This window comes from Heteronotia binoei, chromosome 17 (genome assembly GCF_032191835.1).
Source record: "Heteronotia binoei isolate CCM8104 ecotype False Entrance Well chromosome 17, APGP_CSIRO_Hbin_v1, whole genome shotgun sequence".
In the NCBI taxonomy this organism is placed as follows: domain Eukaryota; kingdom Metazoa; phylum Chordata; class Lepidosauria; order Squamata; family Gekkonidae; genus Heteronotia; species Heteronotia binoei.
The window spans coordinates 48,678,607-48,701,806 of record NC_083239.1 but is presented as its reverse complement, the minus strand read 5'-3'; the positions used below and the strand labels follow the sequence as shown (position 1 = coordinate 48,701,806).

General features: G+C 48.9%; 1 protein-coding gene and 3 non-coding genes across 4 annotated transcripts in view; 3 read left to right on the top strand and 1 right to left on the bottom strand.

The window, feature by feature from the left end:
- Positions 1-2,464: 2,464 nt before the first annotated feature.
- TRNAA-AGC (transfer RNA alanine (anticodon AGC)) lies at positions 2,465-2,536 on the top strand. Its single transcript has one exon. It is a non-coding gene; the product is annotated as a tRNA-Ala (tRNA).
- Positions 2,537-2,602: 66 nt separating this feature from the next.
- Positions 2,603-2,674, top strand: TRNAA-AGC (transfer RNA alanine (anticodon AGC)). Its single transcript has one exon. It is a non-coding gene; the product is annotated as a tRNA-Ala (tRNA).
- Positions 2,675-2,740: 66 nt separating this feature from the next.
- TRNAA-AGC (transfer RNA alanine (anticodon AGC)) lies at positions 2,741-2,812 on the top strand. The gene has a single exon. It is a non-coding gene; the product is annotated as a tRNA-Ala (tRNA).
- Positions 2,813-6,783: 3,971 nt separating this feature from the next.
- CAPN12 (calpain 12) overlaps positions 6,784-23,200 on the bottom strand; it is a 52,326-nt gene continuing 35,909 nt past the window's right edge. Inside the window, exons 16-21 of the mRNA XM_060257755.1 lie at positions 21,720-21,784; positions 20,362-20,430; positions 16,058-16,136; positions 10,261-10,377; positions 8,213-8,271; positions 6,784-6,819 (exon numbers count right to left, since the gene is read on the bottom strand). Of these exons, the coding sequence (XP_060113738.1) occupies positions 6,793-6,819; positions 8,213-8,271; positions 10,261-10,377; positions 16,058-16,136; positions 20,362-20,430; positions 21,720-21,784 (416 nt within the window). The 3' untranslated portion in view covers positions 6,784-6,792. The remainder of the gene's footprint in view (positions 6,820-8,212; positions 8,272-10,260; positions 10,378-16,057; positions 16,137-20,361; positions 20,431-21,719; positions 21,785-23,200) is intronic.

The following is a 23,200-nucleotide window of genomic DNA, read 5'->3' as shown; positions in this document are numbered from 1 at the left end:
CTCCTGATGATGCCTGGGTTTTTGGTCACTGTGTGGCACAGAGTGTTGGCCTGATCCAACATGGCTTCTCTTATGCCTGGGGCAGTGATGCTTTGTATTCTTGGTGCTTAGGGGAGAACAATGGAAAGGCTTCTGGAGTTCTGGCCTCTCTGATGGGCCTCCCAATGCCACCTGGGTTTTGGCCACCGTGACAGGGAGTGTTGGACTTGATGGTCCATTGGCCTGATCCAACATGGCTTCTCTTCTGTTCTTATGTGATACAGTTTTGGACGAGGGGCCATTGGCCTGATCCAACATGGCTTCTCTTATGTTCTTATGTGATACAGTGTTGGACTGGAGGGGCCATTGGCCTGATCCAACATGGCTTCTCTTATGTTCTTATGTGACACAGAGTGTTGGACTGGATGGGCCAGTGGCTTGATCCAACATGGCTTCTCTTATGTTCTTATGTGACACAGAGTGTTGGACTGGAGGGGCCACTGGCCTGATCCAACATGGCTTCTCTTATGTTCTTATGTGACACAGAGTGTTGGACTGGAGGGGCCATTGACCTGATCCAACATGGCTTCTCTTATGTTCTTATGTGACACAGAGTGTTGGACTGGATGGGCCATTGGCCTGATTCAACATGGCTTCCCTTATGTTCTTATGTGACACAGAGTATTGGACTGGATGGGTCAGTGGCTTGATCCAACATGGCTTCTCTTATGTGACAGAGTGTTGGACTGGAGGGGCCACTGGCCTGATCCAACATGGCTTCTCTTGTGTTCTTATGTGACCCAGAGTGTTGGACTGGATGGCCATTGGGATGATCCAACATGGTTTCTCTTACGTTCTTATGTGACACAGAGTGTTGGACTGGATGGGCCATTGGGATGATCCAACATGGCTTCTCTTACGTTCTTATGTGACACAAAGTGTTGGACTGGATGGGCCATTGGCCTGATCCAACATGGCTTCTCTTATGCTCTTATGTGACACAGAGTGTTGGACTGGATGGGCCATTAGCCTGATCCAACATGGCTTCTCTTATGCTCTTATGTGACACAGAGTGTTGGACTGGATGGGCCATTGGCCTGATCCAACATGGCTTCTCTTATGCTCTTATGTGACACAGAGTGTTGGACTGGAGGGGCCATTCTCTTTAAGAGAATTGTAGAGCTAGGACTAAGTGAGTATTTAGTTAAGCCTTTTTGACACAGTGTTAAGATGTCTGAGGTGAAATGCTGGCTTGACTCCACTGCTTATTAACACTAGATAAGGTAACTTAATAAACATATATTCTTATTTTATTCCTTATTGCTATATGTATTGTAAAAACATTGTAATACTGGTGTATAAATTTTTTATTAGAAATAGAAAATCAGGCGATTGGGAGGAACTTTTTCAGGAAGTTTGCTCACTGCTTGGTTGCAGGTATCTATAAAATCATGATTGTACTAGGATACAAAAAAAGCCATTAAGTTCATTTATTAAAATAATTTTTATTTCATGGTAGATAGAAAGTCAGAAGTAAAATTGAAATTAATTTGATGTCCATCCGGTGTTCCTTTCCCCAACTTGACCCCAGTGGTAGTCTTAGTGATTCTGGGACCATGGGCAATAGTCCAGGGGGAAATTACTTCTGTTTCCATTCCAGGTTCTCACATGAGGAAACTGGGCATCATCTGGAAAGTCTGGACATGCTCTAAACTGCCTGAAAATATTTCTATCCTATAAAGGTTCTCTATGAAATAATTTTTTCCTTGAAACTGTGATAAATTCTATTAGATAGGCACTGGCTTGGCTTGTGAAGACATGAGTTTGGAGGTCAGCCTGACCAGAGGAAGCTGCCAAAAAGAGAGATGATTTAAAGTATATGAATTACGCTTCTATGCAGCATAATGTGATCCTAGTTTACCTCCCTCTGCAATGATTTGTGTACCATCAAAGGATATTTTAGCCAGAAGGTATAGATGGAACGGGAGCCCTGTAGTGCAGAGGGAGCACTCAAGCTGCAGTACTGCAGTCCAAGCCCTGCTCATGACTTGAGTTCGATCCTGGTGGAAGCTGAGTTCAGGTAGCCAGCTCAAGGTTGACTCAGCCTTCAAATCCTTCCGAGGTCAGTTTTTTGGGGGGGGGCAAGAATGAGAGGGCTTCTAGAGTTCTGACCCTGCTGATGGACCTTCTGATGGCACCTGGGTTTTGGCCACTGTGACATGGAGTGTTGGATTGGATGGGCCATTGGCCTGATCCAACATGGCTTCTCTTATGTCTTTATGATCTTTTCAGCTGCGCAGAGGGAGGATTCACTAACAACTTCAGGGACTCTGTACTGAGAGTCAGATGGTCCACATCACCTTATTCCCATTTTCCTTCCTACATTAGGGCCTCAACTGAAGGGAAGGCGGCATTAATGGTTGGAAGGATCAGGCGGGAGGTGATGGGAAAGGCCTCTGCCTGAGACCCTAGAGAGCCATGAAATGGGGCTGTAGCTCAGAGGTAGAGCATCTACTCAGCATGCAGAAGGTCCCAGGTTCAATCCCTGGCATCTCCAGTTAAAAGGACCAGGCAGGAGGTGATGGGAAAGACCTCAGCCTGAGACCCTGGAGAGCCATGAAGTGGGGCTGTAGCTCAGTGGTAGAGCATCTGCTCAGCATGCAGAAGGTCCCAGGTTCAATCCCTGGCATCTCCAGTTAAAAGGACCAGGCAGGAGGTGATGGGAAAGACCTCAGCCTGAGACCCTGGAGAGCCGTGAAGTGGGGCTGTAGCTCAGTGGAAGAGCCTCTGCTCAGCATGCAGAGGGTCCCAGGTTCAATCCCTGGCATCTCCAGGTAAAAGGACCAGGCAGGAGGTGATGGGAAAGCCATGGAGAGCCATGAAGTGGGACTGTAGCTCAGTGGTAGAGCATCTGGCTGGCATGCATAAGATATGAGATGTAGGGAAGATAAAGGACAAGAATGAGGAGGCCAATGGAAGGATGCAAAGTAGGTCACGGCCCAGGGTTGCTGACTCCAGGTTGGGAAATACCAGGATATTTGCGGGGGTGGAGCCTAGAGAGGGTGGGGTTTGGAAAGGGGAGGGTATAATGCCATAGAGCCCGTCCTCCAAAGCAGCCATTTTCTCCAGGGGTTGTCTGAAGATCAATTGTAATAGTGCGAGATCTCCAGATGCCACCTTGAAGTTGGCATTCCCCAAGGCCAAACTAGCCGGGATAATGAGAGATCCATGAATAGATATCTGGGAGAGCAGACTGCAAAGCAACTGTGGGGGAGACTTTCAGCAAAGGTGATAGGATCACCATCTTCAAGTACTTGAAGGGCTGTCATAGAGAGGATGGTGTGGAATTGTTTTCTGTGGCCCCGGAAGGTAGGACCAGAACCAGTGGGTTGAAATTAAATCAAAAGAGTTTCCGGCTCAACGTTAGGAAGAACTTCCTGACCGTTAGAGCGGTTCCTCAGTGGAACAGGCTTCCTCGGGAGGTGGTGGGCTGTCCTTCCTTGGAGGTTTTTAAACAGAGGCTAGATGGCCATCTGACAGCGATGAAGATCCTGTGAATTTAGGGGGAGGTAATTGTGAGTGTCCTGCATTGTGCAGGGGGTTGGACTAGATGACCCTGGAGGTCCCTTCCAAGTCTAAGATTCTATGATACAGGGAGATCAGTCATTTGGGGGCAAAGAAACAAGCACTCAGTAAGGTGTTCCTAGTCCCAAAGCAACATTCCTTGGGAAGAGAGCAGTGGAGAACTGAGAGGTCCCTTTGTACCAATGGATTCATGGGCCTCAGGATAACCATACAGAGCTGAGCCGACTTCAAGAGCCATCTGACAGCAATAAGGATCCTGTGAATTTAGGGGGAAGCATTTGTGAGTTTCCTGCATTGGGCAGAAGGTTGGACTAGATGACCCTGGAGGTCCCTTCCATCTCTATGATTCTATGAGAGTCCTGCCCTCTCTCCCAGCTCCATTTCCCTGATCTTGTCAGCTTTTGTGACACTCTTGACTTACATGCAATTTATTCTGTGGAAATGTGATTGCGGTGATAATCGATATAGAGTTAGGGAGATATGGCATTTACAACTGTCCTGGGGGAAGGGCATTTCCTTCAGTGTCATGCAGTCGTTTTCAGAGCTAGGCATTCAACTGGAGAAGACTCAATTGGTATCTCTGGAGATCTGCCTGAGAAGGTTTTGTTTAGACACTGGGAGGAGTTTCCACGGCCTTTCCAACTTGTAAACCTGCAGTTTATTGGTTGACACGGACCCCTCTGACGTAGCCCTATCAGCCGTTCTAGCCAGGAAGGGCTACGTGAAGGCAGCATAGTGACCACACTAAGAAACAGCGCCTTGAACTGGGCCTGATCCAACATGGCTTCTCTTATGTTCTTATGTGACTCAGAGTGTTGGACTGGATGGGCCACTGGCCTGATCCAACAGGCTTCTCTTATGTTCTTATGTGACTCAGAGTGTTGGACTGGATGGGCCACTGGCCTGATCCAGCATGGCTTCTCTTATGTTCTTATGTGACACAGAGTGTTGGACTGGATGGGCCATTGACCTGATCCAACATGGCATCTCTTCTGTTCTTATGTGACTCAGAGTGCTGGACTGGATGGGCCTTTGGCCTGATCCAACAGGGCTTCTCTTATGTTCTCATGTGACACAGAGTGTTGGACTGGATGGGCCATTGGCCTGATCCAACATGGCTTCTCTTCTGTTCTTATGTGACTCAGAGTGCTGGACTGGAGGGGCCATTGGCCTGATCCAACAGGGCTTCTCTTATGTTCTCATGTGACACAGAGTGTTGGACTGGATGGGCCATTGGCCTGATCCAACATGGCTTCTCTTATGTTCTTATGTGACTCAGAGTGTTGGGCTGGATGGGCCATTGGCCTGATCCAACATGGCTTCTGTTATGTTCTTATGTGACTCAGAATGCTGGACTGGATGGGCCATTGGCCTGATCCAACAGGCTTCTCTTATGTTCTTATGTGACACAGAGTGTTGGACTGGATGGGCCACTGGCCTGATCCAACATGGCTTCTCTTATGTTCTTATGTGACACAGAGCGTTGGACTGGATGGGCCATTGGGCCTGATCCAACATGGCTTCTCTTATGTTCTTATAAATGTAAGTTTACCTTTTTTTGCAGTATACATCTTGGGAAATTTATTTCCTGCACTCAGGATCACGCTGCTATGACAAAGCAAAATTCTGCTTTATGAACCAAATATCCCAGTAATATGGGGGTTCTTGAGAGCTTCTTGGAAGGAACTTACTATGGTGAATTCAGAGGCAGCCGTTGTAGAACACAATGTGAGTTGTATCCAGGTGGGCAGCCGTGTTGGTCTGAAGCAGTAGAACAAAGCAGGAGTCAAGTCTCACCTTTAAGACCAACAAATAAAGCTTTGTTGGTCTTAAAGGTGTGACTTGACTCCTGCTTTGTTCTACAATGTGAGTTGGTAGAACTTAGAGCAGTAGAACTTGGGCATCATTCAAGGTGGGAGAAACGGGGAAAAGAACTTCCTGACCGTTAGAGCTGTTCCCCAGTGGAACAGGTTTCCTCAAAAGGTGGTGGGCTCTCATTCCTTGGAGGTTTTTAAACAGAGGCTAGATGGCCATCTGACTGCAGTGAAGATCCTGTGAATTTAGGGGGAGGTATTTACGAGTTTCCTGCACTGTACAGGGGGTTGGACTAGATGACCCTGGAGGTAGAAGAAGAAGAAGAAGATATTGGATTTATATCCTGCCCTCCACTCCAAAGAGTCTCAGAGCGGCTCACAATCTCCTTTACCTTCCTCCCCCACAACAGACACCCTGTGAGGTGGGTGGGGCTGGAGAGGGCTCTCACAGCAGCTGCCCTTTCAAGGACAACCTCTGCTAGAGCTGTGGCTGACCCAAGGCCATGCTAGCAGGTGCAAGTGGAGGAATGGGGAATCAAACCCGGTTCTCCCAGATAAGAGTCCGCACACTTAACCACTACGCCAAACTGGAGGTCCCTTCCAACTCTGTGATTCTAGGATTCTATCCTGTGAATTTAGGGGGAGGTGTTTGTGAGTTTCCTGCATTGTGCAGGGGGTTGGACTGGATGACCCTGGAGGTTCCTTCCAACTCTAGGATTCTATGATTCTATCCTGTGAATTTAGGGGGAGGTGTTTGTGAATTTCCTGCCTTGTGCAGCGGGTTGGACTAGATGACCCTGTAGGTTCCTTACAACTCTATGATTCTAGGATTCTATCCTGTGAATTTAGGAGGAGGTATTTGCAAGTTTCCTGCATTGTGCAGGGGGTTGGACTGGATGACCCTGGAGGTTCCTTCCAACTCTAGGATTCTATGATTCTGTCCTGTGAATTTAGGGGGAGGTGTTTGTGAATTTCCTGCATTGTGCAGCGGGTTGGACTAGATGACCCTGGAGGTCCCTTACAACTCTATGATTCTAGGTCTAAGTGGGTCTACTCAGAAGTAAGTCAGATGCTATACAGAGGAGCTTGTCTGTGAGGAAGTCTTTGCACTTCAGCCAGTGGTGCTCTCAGGGACCTGAAACTGCTGGCAAAGCGAAGAGTCGTAAAACTGTAGCTTCAATCTCCGAGTAGAATGTACTGTAGATGTCCCTCTATAAAAGATGTACCTTCTAACTGAGTCAACAGAAAGGTTTTGTTTAATTGTGCACTCCAAGAAAGAATTAGAGATTATAGCTGTTGATCCTAGATGGCCAATTTTATCCAGAATGCGTTTTTTTTCTAAATTCAGACATTTCCATATCGGTTAGGCCTCCTGCATATCTGTTGTTCGTAGAGCAGGGTCACCTCTTCTGGATCAGGGGAAGGTGATCAGTCCCATCCACTGAAAAGCAGAAAAGAAAATAAGTTCATCTGGCTTCCTTTTTAGAAGAAGATGATATTGGATTTATACACCGCCGTCCACTCCAAATCTCAGAGCAGCTCACAATCTCTTTTCTTCCCCCACAACAGACACCCTGTGAGGTGGGTGGGGCTGAGAGGGCTCTCACAGCACTGCCCTTACAAGGACAACCTCTGCCAGAGCTATGGCTGACCCAAGGCCATTCCAGCAGCTGGAAGTGGAGGAGTGGGGAATCGAACCCGGTTCTCCCAGATAAGAGTCTGCTTTTCAACAACAACCTCTGCCAGAGCTACGGCTGACCCAAGGCCATTTCAGCAGTTGCAAGTGGAGGAGTGAAGAATCAAACCTGGTTATCCCAGATGAGAGTCTGCTCTTTCAAGAACAACCTCTGCCAGAGCTCTGGCTGACCCAAGGCCATTCCAGCAGCTGCAAGTGGAGGAGGGGGGAATCAAACCCGGTTCTCCCAGATAAGAGTCTGCCCTTTCAAGGACAACCTCTGTCAGAGCTATGGCTGACCCAAGGCCATTTCAGCAGTGGGGAATCAAACCCGGTTCTCCCAGATAAGAGTCTGCCCTTTCAAGAACAACCTCTGCCAGAGCTACGGCTGACCCAAGGCCATTCCAGCAGCTGCAAGTGGAGGAGTGGGGAATCAAACCCGCTTCCCCCAGATAAGAATCCGCACACTTAACCACTGCACCAAACTGGCTCTTGTTTGGATTGTGCTTTAATTAAAATGACAGTGTAGACTGGTGCCACTTTCTCTTTTCTCTCCCTTCCCCCAGCCCCTTTAAGAAGTAATGTCAGAATACAGAACTATAACTAACACAAATGCCCACCGTGTGAGGGAGAAGGAGATACATGTTCAGGCAGGGCTAACAGTAAGTAAAAGTGTGCCCGCCAAATGTTTTTAGGAAGTGGGCAAGGCCAAATAGTGCTTTTGGGGGGAGTGGTTAAGAGTGCGGACTCTAATCTGGCAGAACTGGGTTTGATTCCCCCACTTCTCTTCCACATGCAGCCAGCTGGGTGACCTTGCATCAGCCACAGTTCTGTCAGAGCTCTCTCAGCCCCACTTACCTCACAGGGTGTCTGTTGTAGGGAGAGGAAGGGAAAGGAGATTGTGAGCCACTCTGAGACTACAAGTGAAGGTATAAATCCAATCTCTTTTTCTATTGCCAATTAACCCTTCTGGCTCCGCCTCCTGCCGCAGCCATTTTGTGGCCGGCTCCGCCTCCTGCCGCAGCCATTTTGTGACCGGCTCCGCCTTCTGCCGCAGCCATTTTTTGGCAGCGCCCGCCATGCTGCGTCAGAATTCCAAATGGTTCAAAAAGGTTGGAGATCCCTGTGTGAGAATCTTATCAGCTTCCCTTTTCCTCACCTCCTTTTGTGTCATGTAGATCAGTCCGTCGCCGTTAGAGTCTCGGCTTTTGCACCGCTCTGTTGGAAGAAAAGAACACAGGGAATTCACCATGCCAGGAAGCCTAGGGCTGCCACTCTAGTTTGGGAAATTCCTGGAAATATGGGGGTTGGCTGGGTTTCTGGAGGGAGGGACCTCAGTCGGCATAAATCTGCATGGTCCGCCCTCCAAAGCAGCCATTTTCTCCAGGGGGACTGTTGTCTGGTGATGAGTTGCAATTCAGGGAAATCTCCAGGTTCCATCTGGACTTTATAGGGTCGCCAAGTCCAATTCAAGAAATACCTGGGGACTTCGGGGGTGAAGCCAGGAGTCATGGGGGGTGGGAGCCAGCAGCAAGGGTGTGACAAGCATGTTTTAACTTCAAAGGGAGTTCGGGCCATCACATTTAAAGGGACTGCACGCCTTTTAAATGCCTTCCCTCCTTAAGAAATAATGAAGGATGGGGGCACCTTCTTTGGGGGCTCATAGAATTGGACCCCCTGGTCCAATCTTTTTGAAACTTGGCGGGCATTCTGGGTAGAGGCACCGGATGCTATGCTGAAACTTTGATGCCTCTACTTCAAAAAAACAGCCCCCCCAGATACCCACAGATCAATTCTCCATTATACCCTATGCGAATCGTTCTCCATAGGGAACAATGGAATGCCCAGCAGGCATTCCTCCCCCCCCCACTTTCTGATGACCCTGAAGTGGGGGGAGGGCCTCCAAACTGGGGGATCCCCCGCCCCCACCTGGGGATTGGCAAGCCTAGGACTTTAGCAACCCTAAAGAAGCTCCATGATTTGATTAATGAAGGCTGTAAGCTGGATATCTATGGGACTAATTTAATTTTTCAATTTATACCCCGCCCTATCCTGCAAGTGGGCTCTGGGCAGCTTACAACATTACGAAACCTTACGAAACATCAAACAAACGGCATCCAAAGTAGATAAGCTCATAATTACAAAATTAACAGAAACCATGATCCGTAGTATTGGTAACAAGTCATAGACCACATATAGGCTGGTCATGTTCAGCATAACATAAGCATAAGGTGCTGGAGGGAGCGATGATTTCAGGGCACACCCGCTGGAAAAATTAAAAACTCCGTCTTACAGGCCCTGCAAAACTTAGATAAGTCTTGCAGGGCCCGGATCTCCAGTGGGAGCTCATTCCACCAGGTAGGGGCCTGGACCAAAAAGGCCCTGCCCCTTCTTGAAGCCAGCTGGGCGTCCCTAAAACCAGGGATCATGAGAAGATGTTATGCCGCTGACCTCAGAACCCGGGGGGGGGGGGCTCATATGGGGAGAGGCGGTCCCAAAGACTAGCCTGCAGAAGATGAACAGGGGTTTCTGCTTGCTTTATTGAGTGTCCTTGGGCAAGACGTGCATGGGATAGAGAAGGTCGAGAAAGAAGGACTTTTCTCCTTTTCTCGCAATACAAGAACTGTTAGGGACTCGATGAAATAAAGGAGCAGTAGGCTTAGAGCAGGCAAAAGGAAGTCCTTCTTCTCCCAAAGAGTCATTGATGCTTGGAGTTCACTGCCACAGGAAGTGGTGGCAGCTACAAGCACAGACAGCATCATGAGGGGACTGGAGAAACATCTGGAGCAGAGGTCCATTGCTGGCTACAACCACAAGGGATGCTTTGTATTCTTGGTGCTTGGAGGGCAACAGTGAGAGGGCTTTTGGCATTCGGGCCCCACTGATGGACCTCCTGATGGCCCCTGAGATTTTGCCACTGTGTGACTCAGAGTGCTAGACTGGATGGGCCGTTAGCCTGATCCAACATGGCTTCTCTTATCTTCTTATGTCTGGGACAAGGATCCTCTGTGTTCTTGGTGCTTGGGGGGACAACAGTGGGAAGGCTTCTAGTGTCCTGGCCCTACTGATGGACCTCCTGATGGCACCTGGTTTTTTTGGCCAGTGTGTGACACAGAGTGTTGGACTGGATGGGCCATTGGCCTGATCCAACATGGCTTCTCTTATGTTCTTATGTAAGATTAATAATAGGATGGAGATGTCTCTTACGGAAGGCGGCTCCCAGGTGAACCATGAGGGAAACGAAGTCATCAAAGTCGATCTGAAGCCAGGGGTTGGCATATATCTGCACGAGCGCCATGATCGTCTGCTTGTTTAAGTGGAACCCTGAAAAAGAGCAGATGCCCCAACATTAGAGGGACAGTGAAGGGTCTGAAGAAGCTCAACGCCAAACAAAGATGGGTTCTACAGATGCCTGTGCATTTCTGAAAAGGAAACCTATTTTCTTTTTACCCCCCCCCCCTTACTTTCAATTTACATTTCTGGCCAAAAGGACTGGAAGAGGGGTGGCCAAACTGGGAGCCACACGTTACTCTTTCACACGTATCGTGCAGCTCCCGGAGATTGAGGAGGAACTTACTGCAGGCTTACGCTCAAGTAAGTGTGCTTAGCATTGGGACCTCAGTTAGCCTCTGAGCCCTGACCCATATTTAGGTGAGTATTTCCAGTGTGCGTGAGATAGGAAAAGAGGGGGAAATCTCTTCCACCACAGAGGTTGCCCGGAGTGGGGAAAGAGAGCACAAGAGCCGAGGGAGCCACTGGAAAGAGGGACAAAATTAAAGAGGGTGGTGCAGGGTTCTCCCCTAGTTTCACAGTTCTTGTAGGAGCCGTATTTACTAACCTTGGTGTCAAGGCAAAGAGAGATGCAGAATGATGCAAAAGGTGGTCAGTGATTGATATGTTCTCTGTGTGTCTCCTTTTCCCCCTGGTGCCAAAAGATAATTCCCTAACCTTTCTTATGGGGACTGTTATTCCCAGCTTTGCTTTATCAAAAATCTCCTTCTAGCATGGTCATGTTGTACAGTGCCTGTATTTGTACATGTTGTACAGATAAAATACAGATATGTATGTTATCTTTCAGAATTAAGAGTTTTAATCACAATGTGTGTGTAATATTTGTTCATGTCCTGCAACTCTCAAACGTTTATTTTATTTGGCTCTCATGTTAAGCAAGTTTAGCCAGTGGAAACTTGTGATTTGTTTTACTGACAGTGAAGATTCTCAAGAACTCTGGAACAAAAGGCACATCCGGAGACAGACAGCAGTGTTTGTTAGAGCACTGCAATCTAAGATTGCAACAGCTAACCACAAATAAGGGGGATGCTCTTTTTAAAATATATATATTTCTCATTATACAGCACAGGCACGTAAGAAAACATCAGACACAAGACATCCAAAAACATAAGATATACAATACTCCCTCCCTGTTTTCAGAGATACTATTAAGAGAATGGTCCAGGCTAGTTCCATCTTGTCAGGAAGTCCTTCTTCACCCAAAGGGTAATTAACACATGGAATTCACTGCAAAAGGAAGTGGTGGCGGCTACAAGCATAGACAGCTTCAAGAGGGGATTGGATAAGCATGTGGAGCAGAGGTCCATCAGTGGCTCTTAGCCACAATGTATTGTTGGAACTCTCTGTCTGGGGCAGTGATGCTCTGTATTCTTGGTGCTTAGGAGGGGCAACAGTGGGAGGGCTTCGAGTGTCCTGGCCCCACTGGTGGACCTCCGGGTGGCCCCCGGGTTTTCTGGCCCCTGTGACACAGAGAGTTGCTGGATGGGCCATTGACCTGATCCAGCATGGCTTCTCTTATGTTCTTATGTGACACAGAGTGTTGGACTGGAGGGGCCATTGACCTGATCCAACATAGCTTCTCTTATGTTCTTATGTGACACAGAGTGTTGGACTGGATGGGCCATTGGCCTGATCCAACAGGGCTTCTCTTATGTTCTTTTGTGACACAGAGTGTTGGACTGGATGGGCCATTGGCCTGATCCAACATGGCTTCTCTTCTGTTCTTATATGACACAGAGAGTTGCTGGATGGGCCATTGGCCTGATCCAACAGGGCTTCTCTTCTGTTCTTATGTGACACAGAGAGTTGCTGGATGGGCCATTGGCCTGATCCAACATGGCTTCTCTTCTGTTCTTATGTGACACAGAGAGTTGCTGGATGGGCCATTGGCCTGATCCAACAGGGCTTCTCTTCTGTTCTTATGTGACACAGAGAGTTGCTGGATGGGCCATTGGCCTGATCCAACATGGCTTCTCTTCTGTTCTTATGTGACACAGAGAGTTGCTGGATGGGCCATTGGCCTGATCCAACAGGGCTTCTCTTCTGTTCTTATGTGACACAGAGAGTTGCTGGATGGGCCATTGGCCTGATCCAACATGGCTTCTCGTCTGTTCTTATGTGACACAGAGAGTTGCTGGATGAGCCATTGGCCTGATCCAACATGGCTTCTCGTCTGTTCTTATGTGACACAGAGTATTGGACTGGATGGGCCATTGGCCTGATCCAACAGGGCTTCTCGTCTGTTCTTATGTCAGCCCTCAGAAGCTAAGCTGGGTCTGGCCTGATAGGCGGTGGTACTTGGATGGAAGGCACCCAGGAAGTGCAGAGTCACTACGCAGAGGCAGGCAATGGCCAACCACGGCTGAACTTCTCTTGCCTTGACTTGGATGGCCCAGGCTAGCCCAATCTCATCAGATCATAGAGGCTAAGCAGAGTCGGCCAGAGTTGGCACTTGGATGGGAGACAAGGGCTGATTCCGCATTTGGCATTTGCCTTCCTTTCGCTCCGGGGTTGTTCCATGCAGGCCTGATTTCCCAATTCTGCACTAGAGGATTTCTCCCGGATTCAGTTCCCAATCTGTTCCGTGTGTTCTGTTTCCGCACTACTGCTGCTCCCAGAGTTTCCCCCTCCCTCATACGTTTCCCTTTTTTTTTTAACACACATGTGTGTTCGTGTTACAACGTAATCGTTATTTTTTGCGTTACCACGTAATGCCAGAGGCATAATACTGGCAAAGTTACGTGTTTCCCTTAAGCCCCGGGAAATCTGAGTCAGCGATCCACCATTTTTATCCACACACGTGGAATGTTAAGCACACAGTTTTCCGTTAAAAGCGATAACAAATTACAAACAGATGCGTGAAGGTGGGGGGGAGGGAGATTTATGCAGAGGGATTAAGGGAGAAAGTTTCCCCAACCTCTCAAACATATAAACCAATAAACATAATCAAATTTCCGTTCCTGTTTGAGGCCATACGGGGGGTGGGGAACGATAAAGGTGGCAATCATGCATCTTTAAAGTAGTTCGCACAACATCGCTATTTATTGAGTTGCGTTGTAACAATCTTATTTGAAAAAAAAAGTATAATAGGAGTGATTTTTATCAGAGGGGGGAAAAAGTAATCACAATGCAATGGCACATTATCAAAATCACGTGGAATACCATAAAGAATGGGGGCGGGTGGAAGTAAGGGATGCATTCAGTAAAAGGAAAGTCGCGTTACATCGTTATATATTTTTCGCGTTGTAACGCGAAACGTGAGTTATTTAAAAAAATTACTCTATTTCAGGAAAATATTGGATAATTTTCAAAGGGAGTAAAATTAAGGAAGTATGACGAAATAACTGGGCGGAATCATGGGCGTGGAGTTATGTGGGTGTGTTCTACTGATGCGAGAAGTTTGACAGCGCATTGGCGTGAGTTCCGCACATAAAATTTCGAGCCCCGGAACCGCATCAAAAATAAACTTCTCACATTTTGCCGATCTCCTAAATTTGGGCCTACATCGCTTCGGAGGCGGGTCAAACTGCCGCCCCGGGTCAGAATGTGTGGAAACCAACATCTGCCCCGGGGGAAACACAGTGCCGGAGCCGGAGCAAAGGCTAATGCGGAATCAGCCAAGTTGTGGGTTGCTATGCAGAGGCAGGCAAGGGCCAGCCGCCACTGAGCTTCTCTTGCCTTGACTAGGATGGCCCAGGCTGCGCTGATCTCATCAGCTTTCAGAAGCTAAATAGGTTCGCCCTACTGGTGGCGAATCTGGGCAGTATAATACAAAGTAGAGACATCACCCTGCCAACAAAAGGCTGTATAATCAAAGCGATGGTATTCCCAGTAGTAATGTATTGCTGTGAGAGCTGGACCATAAGGAAAGCCAAGCGCAGAAGAATAGATGCTCTTGAGATGTGGTGCTGGAGAAGACTCTTGAGAGTCCCTTGGACTGCAAGAAGATCCAATCAGTCAGTCCAAAGGGAAATCAACCCAGACTGTTCCCTGGAAGGTCAGATGCTGAAGCTGAAGCTCAAATCCTTTGGCCACCCAATGAGAAGGGAGCACTCCCTGGAGAAGACCCTGATGCTGGGAAAGACAGAAGGCAAAAGAAGAAGGGGATGGCAAAAGAGGAGATGGCTGGACAGCATTACTGATGTAACGAACACGAATTTAAGCAGACTTCGGAGGATGGTGGAAGACAGGAGGGCCTGGCGTGACTTTGGGGGTCGCAAAGAGTTGGACTCGACGGTGCGACTGAACAACAAAACTGGTGGAATCAGCTGCCGGAAGAGGTTAGGGCCATGTGGGACCTCACCCAATTCCGCAAGGACTGCAAGACGACACTCTTCCAGCTGGCCTTTAATTGATTCTGAACGGCCGATACAGTAGTAGGGAATGACGTCTAATAAATACTGAAGCCATCCGAGATGATATAACATCAACAATATCAGCACCGGGCTGTTTTAACTGTCGTATTTTAATTATGATGCATTTAATGTTATGAATTGTTTTGTTGTGATTTTATTGGTTGTGAGCCGCCCTGAGTCTGCTTTGGCGGGGAGGGCGGGATATAAATCTAATAAACCTTAAACCTAAGGAAGTCCAGGATCGCTCCACAGAGGCAGGAGATCACAAACCACCTCTGAACATTTCTTGCCTTGAAAGCCCCATTCAGGGTCCCCGTAAGTCGGCTGTGACTCAGCTCTTCCGCCACTTCCTCAAGGAACAGCTGCCCACAGAACAGCTTTCAGCATCTGATTGCCTTGAAGAGTACTAAAGACCGAGCCAGAGCACTTCCAGAGCGAGGCTTTGGCAAGCAAACGACACACAAGACTCCACATCCCCCCACCGACTCGTCTTTGGTCCCCATGTGAGTCATTGCGAGAAGCGTGGCGCAACACTTCAAATCAGCAACAACCAGCCAGCGCTGAAATGCACCTCTTTGAGTGAAGTCGTTCTTGTCACATTCTCTGCTGAATGAAACTTGCAGCAATCGCAGAGGGAGGGGGGGGGGGAAGGAGACTTCAAGAAGTGCCGGAAACTAGACTCAAAAGTTCATAAAGTAAGTTGTGAGGGGTCTCCATGAATTCTTTTTTTCTTTTTGCTCTCAAGTCCCAGATGACTTGTGGGGTTTTCAAGAAACGTCCAGGCTTTTGCCTGCCTCTGCGTAGCAACCCTGGACTTCCTTGGAGGTCTCCCATTCAAATGCTAGCCAGGATCAGTCCTCTGAGAGCCAGTTTGGTGTCGTGGTGAAGTGTGCGGACTCTTATCTGGGAAAACCAGCTTGGATTCCCCACTCCTCCACTTGCACCTGCTGGAATGGCCTTGGGTCAGCCAGAGCTCTCTTATCTGGGAGAACCGGGTTTGATTCCCCACTCCTCCACTTGCACCTGCTGGAATGGCCTTGGGTCAGCCATAGCTCTCACAGGAGTTGTCCTTGAAAGGGCAGCTTCTGGGAGAGCTCTCTCAGCCCACCCACCTCACGGGGTGTTTGTTGTGGGGGAAGAAGATAAAGGAGATTGTGAGCCGCTCTGAGACTCTGAGATTCAGAGTGGAGGGCGGGATATAAATCCAATATCTTCATCTTCTTCTACTTCTTCTCCTTAGCTTACAAGATCTGATGAGATCAAGTCAGCCTCAATTATCCAGCTCTAGATCTATGAATTCTTTTAAAACTTCAACTCCATGAAAAGATATCTCCTTTGATTTATCCGTTCCTTCTCACCTGCGGCATCCAGGGCAAGTCGCATTTCGTTGAAGTTCATGGCACCAGACCTGTCTTTGTCATAGGCAATGAAGATACCCTGTGGAATCAAGATGGGAAATGTTAGCTCCTCGGGGCCGTTATACACACAAGAACCAGAGCTGGCCATAGTATGTGGACCAAGATTTATACATGGCCACGTTCACTGTGGGCCAGATTTGCCAGAATGGAAACCTAGTCAACAAACGAGACAACGAGATGGGTCGCATTATTAGTCTGTCTGTACCCGTGGCGCAGAGTGGTAAAGCTGCAGTACTGCAGTCGGAGCCCTCTGCTCATGACCTGAGTTCGATCCCAGCGGAAGCTGGGTTCAGGTGGCCAGCTCCAGGTTGACTCAGCCTTCCATCCTTCCGAGGTTGGTCAAATGAGTCCCCAGCTTGCTGGGGGGAAAGTGTAGATGACTGGGGAAGGCAATGGCAAACCACCCCGTAAAAAGTCTGCTGTGAAAACGTGAGAGCAACGTCACCACAGAGTCGGAAACGACTGGTGCTTGCACAGGGGGCTACCTTTACCTTTTATTTTTAGCAGGGGAAAAGAGCCACGAGTCCAGGAACATTGAGGCCCAGTTATCAGGCCCCCAGAGAGCTCTTATTAGGCCCCCCCCCAGCAACCGGCTGTCATCTGCTTCCTTCTCCCTCTCTCCTGTTTCCTTCTGCTTCACAGCTTGCTTTGCCAGGCTCTCTCAATCACACTGCTGAGCTATTGAGTCAAGCCTCTCTTTCTTCTACTGGCTGAGGCTCCTCCCCCTCCTGGTCCCCTGGGGAAGGAAGGAAAGAGCCAGAGCTTCCTTTGCCCAGTTCCCTAGATTGCACGGGAGAAATACAAAGAAAGCACATTTAAGACCAAGTGCTAATTTTTTAAATATATATTTTTAAAAAAATCTTTGTGCTTGTCTGTTTCCTTTATAAAGTTTATCTCTCCGCTACCTGGAATTACATTTTACGACACACACGGCCCGGCCCTACAAGATCTCATTCGTATCAGATCTGGCCCTCATGAGTTCGACACCCCTGCCTTAAAGACTAACAAAAATTGTGGCAGGGAACGAACTTCGGTGAGTCACTGCCCACTTCCTCAGGTACAGCTAGAAAGTGAGTCTGTCTGTCCTTAGAGAGTGGAGCGATTTCAAATGGCAAATGATATTTTCCCAAAGGTATAAGGCCAGACGGACTAACAGGCTAGCTGCAGCTGAAGAAGAGAGCGGGGACTCCTGAAAGCTCCTGCCCTGCCCCAAATTCTGTTGAAGTTGCTCCTGGCCCTTTCTCTTTTCTGCAGAAATCAGTCAACAAAAGTGACTCACGGAGGGGAACTGCTGTCTGTTTAGAAGATATTGGATTTATATCTCGCCAGCCACTCCGAAGAGTCTCAGAGCAGCCTACAATCTCCTTTACCTGCATCCCCCCCAACAGACACCCTGTGAGGTGGGTGGGGCTGGAGAGGGCTCTCACAGCAGCTGCCCTTTCAAGGACAGAGTCTCAGAGTGGCCTACAATCTCCTTTCCCTTCCTCCCCCACAACAGACACCCTGTGAGGTGGGTGGGGTTGAGAGGGCTCTCACAGCAGCTGCCCTTTCAAGGACAGAGTCTCAGAGCGGCTCACAATTTCCTTTATCTTCCTCCCCCACAACAGACACCATGTGAGGTGGATGGGGCTGAGAGGGCTCTCACAGCAGCTGCCCTTTTAAGAACAGAGTCTCAGAGTGGCCTACAATCTTCTTTACCTTCCTCCCCCACAACAGACACCTTGTGAGGTGAGTGGGGCTGAGAGGACTCTCCCAGCAGCTGCCCCTTTCAAGGACAGAGTCTCAGAGCAGCCTACAATCTTCTTTACCTTCCTCCCCAACAACAGACACCCTGTGAGGTGGGTGGGGCTGGAGAGGGCTCTCACAGCAGCTGCCCTTTCAAGGACAGAGTCTCAGAGTGTCCTACAATCTCCTTTCCCTTCCTCCCCCACAACAGACACCCTGTGAGGTGAGTGGAGCTGAGAGAGCTCTCACAGCAGCTGCCCTTTCAAAGACAACCTCTGCCAGAGCTATGGCTGACCCAAGGCCATGCTAGCAGGTGCAAGTGGAGGAGTGGGGAATCAAACCTGGTTCTCTCAGATAAGAGTCTGCCCTTTCAAGGACAACCTCTGCCAGAGCTATGGCTGACCCAAGGCCATTCCAGCAGCTGCAAGTGGAGGAGTGGGGAATCAAGCCCAGTTCTCCCAGATAAGAGTCCGCGCACTTAACCACCACACCAACACTGGCTCTTTACAGAGCTGAAACTTGTCCATGAACTCCCAAGATGTTCTGTTAATATCATGACTTCGCATGAGTGTTGTGTTGTAGTAGGCTTCACGGATTCATGGCTAGATGAAGCCCCGTGACAGTTTGGCACTGTAAAGCCAGTTTGAGAGCCAGTTGGGTGTAGCGGTTAAGTGCATGGACTCTTATCTGGAGAAATGGGTTTGATTCCCCAGTCCTCCATTTGCACCTGCTGGAATGGCCTTGGGTCAGCCATAGCTCTTGCAGGAGTTGTCCTTGAAGGGCAGCTTCTGTCAGAGCTCTCTCAGCCCCACCCACCTCACAGGGGGTCTGTTGTGGGGGTGGGGAGGTAGAAGAGATTGTGACCGCTCTGAGACTCTGAGATTCAGAGTATAGGGCGGGATATAAATCCTATATCTTCTTCAGTAGTGAAAATTTCCCAGTGCATTAGCTCTTCAATTCTTCCTCCTCCCCTAACTAGGGTTGCTAACCTCCAGGTGATCATCAAAACACAAAAACAGGCCGTGGCAGAATTACTAATAAACTTTAGAGATTTCTTAAAGAGATATTCATATAGTTACACCAAATGATTTCATACAAAATTCACATATTCCATTATAAAGAACTATTTCAGTCCAACAAGTGCTTGTGCAGATATTCTTTCATCCGTTGGCTATGGAAAAATGGAAACTTGTACACGACTCTCCAAAAAAAACCTCCGATGTACTCGCTAGCCAATGAGGAGCTGGCGAGTAGTCCACAAATTCAACATGTTCCATGCCTATACACATATAGATTACAAAGAAACCATTACAAACATTTTCATGGCAGACTTTTTACGGGGTGGTTTGCCCTTGCCTTCCCCAGTCATCTACACTTTCCCCCCAGCAAGCTGGGGATTCATTTGACCGACCTCGGAAGGATGGAAGGCTGAGTCGACCTCGAGCTGGCTACCTGAAAACCCAGCTTTCACCGGGGATCGAACTCAGGTCGTGAGCAGAGTTTAGGACTGCAGTACTGCAGCTTGAACATTCTGCGCCACCATTAAAGTAAGGTGCAATTTCATCTTTCACCACAGGATGGCAGAATTAACTAAAGTATTTGAGATTCAAGAGCCCTGGACAAATGGCTTGAAATTCACCATGGTTTTAACTTAATCATGCATTTATTTAAATATTTACATCCCTCCAGTGTTCCCTCTGAGTTAGTGTGAGCTCGCTCATAGATTTTTTAGCCTCCGGCTCACACATTTTTGTCTTAGATAAGGAAAAATAGCCCCAGAGTAAGCTAATTTAAAGAGCCCCGTGGCGCAGAGTGGTAAGGCTGCAGCACTATAGTCCTAATAGAGCAATTGACAGACTCCATTTATTGCTTTATGATACTCTCCCCATCGCTCTCCCATTCTGACAGGTTGCTGTTTTATTGGTTTCCTGCGCAAATGCCATCCAGACCAAATGTTCTTGCGATTTGTTAATTCCACTATTTTGCCTTTGGATTCTACTTTCGTACCCCTTTGCATGCTTAACCACTGCCCACCAGCTATATATAGCTGTAGTGTCTTGGGATTAACTAGAACTCCGCGCAGCATTGCAGCAGAGGCGACCAGGGGACGCCTCTTGGTCGCCCTGCGCAGCACGGGAAAAGACTCCGCCAATCATGATCAGTGGCGGGAAGTTTGACTGGCCAGGATTGGGCTGCCCAGCTGGAGGGCTGTTCCGGGTTGAATGTATATAAAGCGGGTCCCGGCCCGCGTTGCCCTGTTCGGTGATGTACCATCTAATAAAGTATGTTGCCTTCTACACGTCTCGTCTCTGAGTACATTACAATAGCTCTGCTCAATGTCTCCCATTCCATTGCCTGACGAAGCATGCATGCATATGAAAGCTTACATTCTGAATAAAACTTTGTTGGTCTTAAAGGTGCGACTGGACTCCAACTTTGTTCCAATCCCCCAGGGACAGCCCAACAGCACTTCTCCACACCCGGCCTCCGGCCCCCATGATTCTTGCGCCTGCACTCACCTCCCATTCCTTTATCTTAGTCCAGAGTTGCAGAAACTCATGCAGGGTCAGCCTGCCCACCCCACTTTGCTGATATTTCATTAAGGAGAAGTTGTGTCGCTTCCATCGGGGGGGATTCAGGCCAAGGGGAGGGGAAGGTGGGTCGGGAAAACAGAGCGGAACATGAAACACTTTTGAGCTAGCCATCTGATGCACCTATTTGTTAGGGTCTTCCAAAGCGAGAGAGAACAGGAGTCCTACAAACCTAGAGTTACCAGGGCTTTTTTTGTAGCAGGAACTCCTTTGCATATTAGGACACACCACTCTGATGTAGCCAGTCCTCCTGGAGCTTTTAATAGGCCCTGCACTAAGAGCCCTGTAAGCTCTTGGAGGATTGGCTACATCAGGGGGGTGCGGCCTAATATGCAAGGGAGTTTCTGCTAGAATTCCAAGGTTCTTCTTTCTAAGCTCCTGGAGGATTGGCTACATCAGGGGGGGTGCGGCCTAATAGGCAAGGGAGTTCCTGCTACAAAAGAAGCCCTGAGAGTTACCAACCTCCAGGTCAGGCCTGGAGATCTTCTGGAATAATAACAACTGATCTCCAGACTACAGACCTCAGTCCCCCTGGAGGAAGACGCAGCTTTGGAGGGTAGATGTCAATGCATTAAATCCCCCACCCCTCCCCAAACTCAACTCTCCCAGGATCCGCCCCTCCTTCCTCCCCAGTCTCTAGGCATTTAATGAGCTGACAAATCTTTAATGTGGACCGGCCCCTGAGACCAGTCGTCTCTCTGTGGGAAGTACCAGAACTGTCAAATATGCTCTGGAGTTAGGATTTACGCCAGGCTTTTGTTCCTAGCAGGAACTCCTCTGCATATTAGGCCACACCCCCTGATGTAGCCAGTCCTCCTGGAGCTTACAGGGCTCTTTGTACAGGGCCTACAGTAAGCTCCAGGAGGATTGGCTGTATCAGCCTAATATGCAAAGGAGTCCCTGCTACAAAAAAAAGCCCTGGATTTATGTGATATTGAATGGAACAGTGCCTGGTTTACTGAGCTTTATTAGGACTGGTTTATTTGTTCTTTATATGTTTGCACACATTTTCAAATTGCAAGCAACGAAGCGAGGAAGCGAAAGGCATCCTTTAGAAAGTTGTAATCTGTCTCTCTCTTTCTCATCCGTCTGGTGCACGTCAGGAAGCCGCATTTGGCACACGGGGCTGCCAGTTGGGAAAGTATGCTTTAATGCTTAGAAAATCGAATTTGGGCTTCCTAGAGAAGCAGGAGTTTCTGAGCGCTAGCTAAGACCTGGATCTGGCCTCCCTCCTCTCTGACAGCCACTGTTAGTCCTCTAGCTACGCCTTGGCAGAAGAAGGATACACCAAAATCCTGGATGATTCTCTGGCAGGCGTCCAAGGAAAAGCCGTCCGTCTGCAGGTGACTCACTGGAAAGGGGAAAGCGTTATAAGAAAAGGAGGCAATTACTGCAATTGGTACACGGAGCAGAACAAAGAGGAGAATGGCCTATAGATGAGAGAGAGAGAGAGAGAGACTGATTTCCCACTAGCCTGATGCCGCTCTCACTCTCCTCTTCTCTGCGGGGCTTTCGTTGGATTTCACGCTGTCAGCCCTGGAACTGCAACTCGCGCCGCCTCTTTCGCACAGCAAACAAGATCCTCTAAAATCCCGTTTCTGTTTGCTGCAGCAAAAAAGGCGAAGCTAATTGCAGCCCTGGGGGCAGATAGCGTGAAATCCGACGGAAGCCTGCCGAGAAGAGGAGTGTGAGAGCGGCATAAGGCTCGTGGGGAATCGGTCAGAGAGACAGAGACAGAGAGAAGCAGAGAGGCAAACAGAGACAGAGAGAGAGGCGGAAAGACAGACACACAGGTCGTTTTCGCACTCACCTTAATCAGCAGCGACGACCCTCTTCACCGCGCAGGATCTGCGCGGATTTCGCACTAATTGCCGCGGAGCACCCAGAAGAGCCGGAAAGTCCCGACGCTTTTGCGGCGCAAACGGAAACTGGTTTTTGGCGGTTTCCGTTTGCGCCGCAAAAGCGCCGGGACTTTCCGGCTCTTCTGGGTGCTCCGCGGCAATTAGTGCGAAATCCGCGCAAATCCTGCGCGGTGAAGAGGGTCGTCGCTGCTGATTAAGGTGAGTGCGAAAACGACCACAGAGAGAATTCAAGACTCTCGGATTATGCTCCAAAATTTGGGGGATGTTGTACCTAGTGGTTCAAGAAGAGACCTAGTTATGAAGTTTACAAACCATTTCCTGGCACGACGCCTGTGCTTTTCACAACGGCTTCAGTAACTGCCCAAGCGTCCCTATACACCCCACATGAAAAAGCCATAGACTGAACCAGACCCTGGGTCTATCAAGGTCAACACTGTCTGCTCAGACCAGAAGTGGCTCTCCAGGGTCTCAGACTGAGGTCTTTCCCATCCCCTCCTGCCTGGTCCTTTTGACTGGAGATGCCGAGGATTGAACCTGGGACCTTCTGCATGCCAAGCAGATGCTCTTCCACTGAGCTACAGCCCCACTTCCTGGCTCTCCAGGGTCTCAGGCTGAGGTCTTTCCCATCCCCTCCTATTTGGTCCTTTCGACTGGAGATGGTGGGGAGTGAACCTGGGACCTTCTGCACGCCAAGTAGAGGCTCTGCCACTGAGCCACAGCCCCTTGCCAGTCCTCGAGTTCTCCCTCTGAAACCTTGATCTAGAACCTGCTTCTCGGTGGGGACATTTTCTGCTCTCCAGTCCTGATGACTCCTCACTTCAAGAGGAGGAAGCTGTATGTCCAGCTAGTGAAGCCAGGCCAGTTCAAAAGTCTCTCACAGTCCCCCCCCCCCCCGGCCTCCTGGC